This window comes from Rutidosis leptorrhynchoides, unplaced genomic scaffold (assembly GCF_046630445.1).
Source record: "Rutidosis leptorrhynchoides isolate AG116_Rl617_1_P2 unplaced genomic scaffold, CSIRO_AGI_Rlap_v1 contig543, whole genome shotgun sequence".
NCBI lineage: Eukaryota > Viridiplantae > Streptophyta > Magnoliopsida > Asterales > Asteraceae > Rutidosis > Rutidosis leptorrhynchoides.
Window position 1 is genome coordinate 1 of NW_027266768.1, and position 8,446 is coordinate 8,446.

General features: G+C 31.0%; 1 protein-coding gene across 1 annotated transcript; it reads right to left on the reverse strand.

Annotated features, from left to right (window-relative positions):
• Positions 1-190: 190 nt before the first annotated feature.
• Positions 191-2,636, reverse strand: LOC139884375 (CBL-interacting serine/threonine-protein kinase 21-like; the record flags this gene model as incomplete). Its single annotated transcript, XM_071868411.1, is given in 15 exon segments — positions 191-234; positions 312-430; positions 530-676; positions 780-835; positions 838-892; positions 976-1,089; positions 1,171-1,296; positions 1,410-1,625; positions 1,736-1,789; positions 1,875-1,893; positions 1,895-1,943; positions 2,012-2,138; positions 2,244-2,315; positions 2,407-2,441; positions 2,444-2,636. Coding segments are annotated over 15 exon segments (1,426 nt in total), but the record flags the coding sequence as incomplete, so codon positions are not given.
• Between the last annotated feature and the right edge of the window lie 5,810 nt (positions 2,637-8,446).

Sequence of the window (8,446 nt, forward strand, 5' to 3'; positions counted from 1 at the left end):
AAAAAAATTGTGAAAATCAACTAGACAATAATAAACAAATTTGAAAGAATGCACATTCCTTTTGCCTTTGAATTAATCTGCATTTTTTGAGATGCTCAATATTATGGCTACATACATTATAATGTACAGTTCCTTTGCATTTACTTTTCTGAGGATTCCAACTGAGTCAGAGGTCAACAGGATGAATAACCTCGAAGGTCTTCATCATTGCCTTTGCTTTCTTTTTCTTCAATGCTGCATATATAATTGAACGATCATAAGTAAGTTTTCCAATACTATGATACTCTTATGTATAGAAAGTTTTGTTTTACCTTTCATTTTCAGAAAGATGTGTGCTACTACTGCTATCATTGCTCGCTTCCTCTGCTTCTTGTTTTTGTGATAATTTACTTGGTGTGTTTGTCAGTAGACTTGACAAACTATTGCAGAACTGGTACTCCAAAACCAAAATATCCCACTTCAGTTCATAAACGGTAACAATCGTGATACGTTCCTTAGTGATCAACATATATAAACAAAAGAAAGTCACCTCTTTGTAGACTCTTAGCTCCCCTACAGATTTTGATATCTCCACGACACAATTGGTCGGAGTAACCTCGATTACTTCTGCTGACAAATCATAGTATGATCTTGTGTTTCTGCTCATCATCTGTACCTTTGTTGGATGTATTTTCACCTAAATAAGTAAAAAAAATAGAACCTTTTAGTTACACATGAGGATATTTTTGAGAACTACTAATTTATTTATCAGGCGAAAAATCGGTTAATTATATTTTTACCTTGGAGTTGTTCATCCTCTCAGCTGACAATCTCACGTCTTTTGCAGCAGCTTCAATTTCTTAATCGTTTCATTGACTGTAAGCTTGGATCCGAGCCTTGTTGTCTTGTCGTTCTGAAAAAAAAGAAAAGGTGGTTCATCTATTAGAATATTGACAATTAAATAAAAAGCCTATGAAGAGTAAAAAAGTTTTTTGCACTTGCCTGATCTTCGAAAAGACCTGATAAATCCAGGTCATTGGACATTGCTATCAACTGGAAAGCATTTATATAACTCGGCGACTTTCGGATTGTTGTTTCACCACCATTTTCCTGCTAATTAAGAGTCATTAGAATTGAAGTGATGAAAATATCACTTTGTCATCATGACAGTAAGAAGATGATTTCTTTTACCTCGAGTGACTCAAAGGCAGCAGTAACATCATCGTTGTGAATTCGCTCCCCACACATATATCCACTAGAAGGTAAATACTCTTTCTGAAACCATGGATCTTCAATAATCTCTGATATTGTTATCCTCTGTGGTGATGGATTAAACTCAAGATTATTATATATTGTACATGTTGTTTCATTTTTTAATCTTAAATGAATGATGAAGGAGCACATTATCAAGTATTCTGAATTAGTTGTACCTTTTGGGGATTTGGCTCAAGTATTCTGGAGATGAGCCTTTTTTGACTTTCTGTAAACCACTGTGGGCATTTGTAGTTTGCTGAAGCTATCTTCTTATACAATAGAACTAGGTTACGTTCGTCAAATGGGAGATAACCAGCTAACATTTCAAAAAGGATTACTCCACAAGACCAAATATCAGCTACTGCTCCGTTGTAGCCCTTGTTTGCTAAAAGCTGTTGAGTGAGCAAATATTTAATGGAAAGCCAATCCAATCAGCCTTTTGATCACAATATTCCTATTACAGTATATAATTCCTAGTTTATAGTATTTCTTAATTAATTACCTCAGGTGCTACATAGCATGGAGATCCACATGCTGTTGTTAGTATGTCTCCATGCTGTTAAATGAAGAAAAAATATTTTAGGCATCAATTAAATTTGAAGTAGAAGAAATCAAATGAGTTTTCTTTAATTAATTTATACCTTTCTCAATGCACTTAATCAAATCAGATACCCTTATGTTTCCTTTGCTATCTAAAAGCAAGTTTCTGGCTGCATTCAACATACCATATATTATTATTATTATTACATTGTGGATTGAAATGAGTCTACAATAATACAAGTAGTAGTGCAAATTACCTTTAGGTCTCTATGATATACTCCTCTGTTATGGCAATAGTCCACTGCATCAATCAATTGCTGAAACATTTTTCTTGCCTCTGACTCATTCAACTTCTTTGCATAGGACTGCAAATTAACCAAGGTAGATAAAATGAATATCAGAGGAATTGCTAGTTATACTTGAACAATATTACTATTCTGTTTGCAGTTAATATATTGAGCCATACATACCAATTTATCAGATAGTTGTCCTCCTGATACATAATCCATCACTATATAAATTTTCGTCTTTGTACCAATAACCTAATTAAGATCAACAAAACCATATTAGAAGGAAAGAAATCAGAGAAACCCTTATTTAATTATAAAGAAGAAGACAAATTCGAATTCCTACCTCGTGTATCCTGACTATATTAGGATGATGAAGAGCTTCATTGTTCTAATCTCTCTTTGAACTTGAGATCTAAGATTACTTTCCGTGACCATGTGCTTGTCGATGATCTTGATTGCTACTTGATCATGATTCCCATTTGTGCTGTCTACTCCAAGCTTCACCTTGGCAAAGGTACCTTCTCCGATGGTACGGCCTAGATGATACTTTCCGATCATGTTCACAAACCCCATGTCTTAAAAATAAAAAATAAAAACCTATCCAATTTGTATTCTCCTATATTAGTATAGGCCGTGTTTGCTGTTATTAATTTCTACTAACTGTTGTTGATAATCTTGTTCTTGGAAATGCTTTATCTCTATATATACAAATAAGAAGAGGGCTTATTAATTGATTCGCTAAGAAGGGTAACAGGTGCTGCTTCTTGGCAGCTGCCATCTTTGTGGCTATCATGTGTACGTTGTTTAAAATTGATGAATGACAATGACACACATTTTTTTACTGTTTACAAATATTTCCAATAAATTTGGGGTTAGACTTTAATTGTATTGGCAAGAATGAGGAATGGGAGATGATGACTTACTTGTGTTGGGGTTAAGTTAGGCTAGTTGGTGGGAACAAATAAAAGCTCTTTCCTTTGTTTTGAATTGTAGTTAGCCGTTTGCAGCTCTTTGGAGTTTAGCATCAGCTAGCTTCTTTGAGTAAATCCGTATCCACACACAGAGGTCTGATCTGCTACACTCAGGAGCACGATATCAGACTTTATAAAAAAGATGGATGAACGAAAGCCACGTATGAACCAAACTCAAAGTTTCTTCATCTTAGTTACTGTAGGCCCAATGTATGTCCCTCACTAATTAAATTTGGATAATTGACTATTTTTGAAGATGATTCCAATTTATATTTTTTTAATTAAACAAACACTCGGACGTTTTCGATTGTTCTTTCCTTTATTCATTGACAATTTTGGTCTGTGCATTTAATTGGTAACTTAATTTGATTTTTTTTTGGGACGGTAATTATTTTATCCTTCATACAATGGAAGAAAACTCTTTTAGTTTTGGAATTTGGATGTTTGAATGTTTACGGAAAAGTACCATCCTTCACTAAACAAACAGACAAAGCAAAAGACCATAATTAAATTATTGAATGAATGAATAAATAAAATTCAATGAAGTTATACTGTATTTGGTTCACTCGGTCTGACAAGTAATTTGCCTTTTTGACACGTGCACTAACTATTGCTAGTCAGAAAATGGAGATGCATTCCATGATGAATTGCAATTGTATAACGTGAATTGCATGGCGAAATGTTATATAAAAACATATATTTTACCTACAAAATACTGCCTCTGTCTAACCTAAAAAAAAAAATAAAAAAATACTGCCTCTGTCTTTTTAATATTTGATGGTTTGGAGAGTTTCATAAATATCAAGAGCACTATTTTTTAGACAAATTTTATTTTAATTTTATTATTTTATGTTTTATCTCTTTTATTTAATCCATCCGTTATTTGTGGTAGTGTAAAGAAAGAGAAAGGATAAATATATAAAATTTATATTGACGCCACAAGAACGAAGTTGAATGTCGATGTATAAACGCCGACGCACATAAATGCATTGGTATAGTGTAGTAGGGACGCAATGCCGACGCATTGTTAAAAATGCCGACACATTTATGAACCAAAAACGAAATTGAACAAGAACATGACACGTGTCCAAAATACCGATGCATTTAAGTGCATCAGTATTTTTTATTATGGCAACGCATAATGCCAATGAATAATGAAGTGTGTCGGCATTTGTCCATTTAGATCCAGATCTGGATCGGCTCCCTCATTCGCACTTCGTCTCCCCAGCACTGACGATGTCGCGCTCGTTCACCGAATCTGGTCCGATCTCTCTCTCTCCCCGTCTCCTCAATAGCTCTTACTATTGGATCAATTGGTTCGGTTGCTACCTGCCTGCAGCCGGATAATCCCAATCTGCAGTTGACCGTCCTTTCCATGTTAACTTTAACTAGGATTTTTATAGATTTCGACTTTGGGGTGGAACTTTTAGTGTCTTTTTTTAAACAAAAATTTATTAAATTTGATCGTTACCCACTCGCGCGTCAGTATGGCGAAATGCCTACATATTTATGTCAATAGCGACACAATTCGTCGGCATCTCAAGGCTTCCGCGTGGTGTGATATACTAAAAGTATTGATTGTTTAAAGAAAAAAAAAATACCAAAACATCATCTATTTATATATGGGGAGAGTACTAACAAAAATATCGAATTTAATTGAAAAAATGATATATAATCCAGTATTTTGATATACAAGTCAGGGAATGCTGCCTTGTTCACTAACTTTGGGAAATGGGAGCTTGGCTCCATCATTTACGGCCACGAAGCCAACGTCAAATTACACTAGTCTTTTTTCGATCATGAAATCATGGACATCCTTCACGCTGAAGCGCTAGCTAGCTATTTTCATGGAAGTCTCTCTTGCTTCATCTTCTGGCATTCTTAGGATCATAGTGGCCGGATTCGGACGCACTTATTGTTATTAATACCATTAATAGTTTCGTTCCCTATTTTTTGTCATGTAGAAGTGTAATAGGTAGTCTCAAAACATTAGCTATCAATTTTCTTTCTTACACTTTTGTGTATGTTTCTAGAAATGATAATCGTTTAGCCCATTCGATCGCAAATTTTAAGTCGAATGGATCGGACGATTACACGATCTTTATATCACATTGTCGATTTGGATAACTGATGAAAAAACTTCATTTTGTTGTTAAGAAAAAAAAAAGTCAGGTGAAACCTAGTAAACACGCGCCATCTACTGTACTAGCTAGTGTAGTATTAATAAATTTTTTTGAAGTTCTTCTAGTAATAAAATTTACAGAAGAAGCGCGTTGGTTATAAATTAACGATATTTAATTTGACATTCATTTCTCTTCAATTTTACTCGATCCTTTTAATAATTGGGCTCGTTCGTTGGACAGAAAATTCGTTTAAATATATCATACGAAAAATTATATAATAATTATTTATATTAAACATTATTAAATATATGTCAAATATTATATTAGAAGTGAATTAATTTAACTTTATATCAATTACAATATTTTTGATTTTATTTCAAAATCTACGATCTTTTTAGAATTAATAATTTATTTCGTTTTCAAAAATAATAAAGATAGCAAAAAATAAAAGTTACATGTCAAGATTTATTTTGATAATAAACTTTATAATTGCATCTAATCAATTTAATTGTTCATATTGTTTGAAAAATAATATATGTCCCTTTTAGTTAAAAAATAAAAAAAGAATATAGTGGATTTTTATTAGGAATAATAGTTTGATAAAAAAAAAAGAAAAAATAATATATATTGATTAGAAATATTTTTTTAAATGATATGTCCGTTTGAATTGGAAAAAAGAACATGTGTGCGTTTTAATTAGAATAGAGAAAAAGAATATAATGGATTTTAATTAGGAAAAAAATTTTAATAAGAAAATTAGAAAAAAATATATTTATATATATAGTGTATTATAAATTTATTAAGAATAATTTTTTAAATAATAGATAGGAAAAAAATTTTACGTGTCAAATTTAATTCGCTAATAAAAAATTATGAGTCGAAATTAATTCGACAATAAAAGATATATATACACACACATATATAAATATTTATATATGCTCGTTTTAATTACGACGAATGAGAATAAAATTCGTAGAGAATAAGTTCCTAATTAGGAATAAAATTATTATATTAGAAAAAAATAATTGGTAGAATTTTATTAGGAATCATTATATTATTATTGTGTTTTGATTTTCTAATTAGAATAGGAAAAAAATAATACCATTGACTTAAAATTATAACTTAAAATCTAATTAAACTCAAAGTTTTAAAATATATATATCAAATTATTATTCGTTAATAAAATGTGACATGTCGAATATTGATTTGATAATAAAATTTACAATTAAATTTATAATTAAAAAAAATTTAAAATTAAAACAATCTCATTATTATATATAATATTTTAGTAACGGTACAATGCAAGACGGCCGGGGTATACAAAATGATTGCAATGAAAACAATTTTTATATAGTTTCCTTTTCGTCAAACCCTCATGAATCACAAGGAGATAAATAAACTTATTATTAATAGTCACAAATCTCGTCTCGTGCACAGCTTTTATATATATATATATATATATATATTATTTTCTACTCAATCACCATATATGTATTATAAGTTGTTGAAGAGTAGCTGGGTTCTTGGTTATAAACATGTGATTTCTAGCTATACATGTCTTCTCTTATCAGAGTAGATAAGTAATGAATGCCATTGCATTACAATCAACTAGTACTTATAAAAATCATATGCAATCAAATATAGATAACTTGAATAAACTATCATACACAAAAAATAAATAAAATTCCTAATTATATGTTACACGTCTCGAATTCGATAATCTCAAATTGAATATAAAACAATCAAATTTTACCGCATCAATACATATTTTCTTTTAAATTTAAGGCCTAATTACACCGATCATGTCATTGTATATCTAAAACATTCAATTCATTACTATCGAACAAGACATCTAGCATTTGTGTAAAAATAAAAATAGTCATCAAAACAAAATTCATGAGGGAGAAAATATAATCTCCATATATATGGTGTGGCCTATTGACAATGATGAATTCTTTAGGACTGGCCACACAAAAGTTCACATTGCTTTCTCAGATCTTCTCATTAAATTGACAATCTCTTTCACACCACCTCCATCACACTCCGCCACAGCTGAATAATTTTGAAGTTGGTCCCTAATTAACTAGCATTAAGCTTGCTGAACAAAGCAAGGACATTTAAAGCCAAATTTTATATATGGATACTGCCTGGACTAGTTGTTTCCTGTCCCTTGTCTCGTGTGGGAACATATATCGATTATAGAAATGCTCCCTTGTTTTAAGGTCATAAGAGTATTTTTCTGCTTCCATAGTAAAATTATTAATTAGTCACGTTCTTAACGTTTTCTATTATTCCTTTCACTTTCAATATACAATGCTTTCAACCTATAAAGGATAGAGACTAATAGAATGTTTGGAGACAGAAACTCAAAGGATATTCGGTTGCGACTTTTCGACGAAGTTTCGAAAATTCGAGACGTATCAAATAATATTTCATCAATAGTGTTTAATTTTCTCCATAAAAAAATAAGAGTGGATTAAGATTTTTTAAAGAAAAACTTATCTTCCTACAATTCAGAAATGAATTTAGCCCACTTTCTTTTTTATTAATATAATTTTAATATTAAACATGAGTACAAAACTTGTTTTAACTATGAATTATTTTCAGATAATTGTCAAAAAAGTATAAATACTTTTATTTTAAAATAATTAAATATTATAATAATAATCGTCCAGTCCCGACCTATTTTTTTTTATTTCTCCGTTTCGACGTTACGACCTCGTTCCCAACCGGGACCCGTCCTCGTCCTATGCTACATAGATATCGACTATGTTTTCTGCTTTTCATATGTATGCTCGTTCTTATATTTTATTTTTTAAATTTTTCCTTGCAATCACAAAACTTAAAAAGTACAGTAAAAAAGGAATATTAAAGCCCACCGACCTTTATTTTATTTTTTTATTTCGTCGTTCCGATGTGAGAGTTTTTACACGTTTCACATGGTGTATCCAATTGTCGTCTCTCATATATATACTACTATATATATATTGTATGTTTAAACTAACCCGAATCTAAAACAAAATCTCTAAGATTAAGAATATAATGTGCGAGCTATAGAAAAGATTGAAATTCAGAACATAGTAATTTCACACGATGTACATACACGGATCAGCTTCGTTCTCATGATTCAATCCAGCTTCTTATGTATATATAATTAATGCAAATCGTCTGATTTAAAAAGGAAAGTTTTGAAGGGCCGATTCTGACTAGTTACTCAATTAGAGCTAATTAAACATGGCATTTGCTTTAGAATCGTTTTGATTAACCCTAATGTAGGAGCCAAAAAACT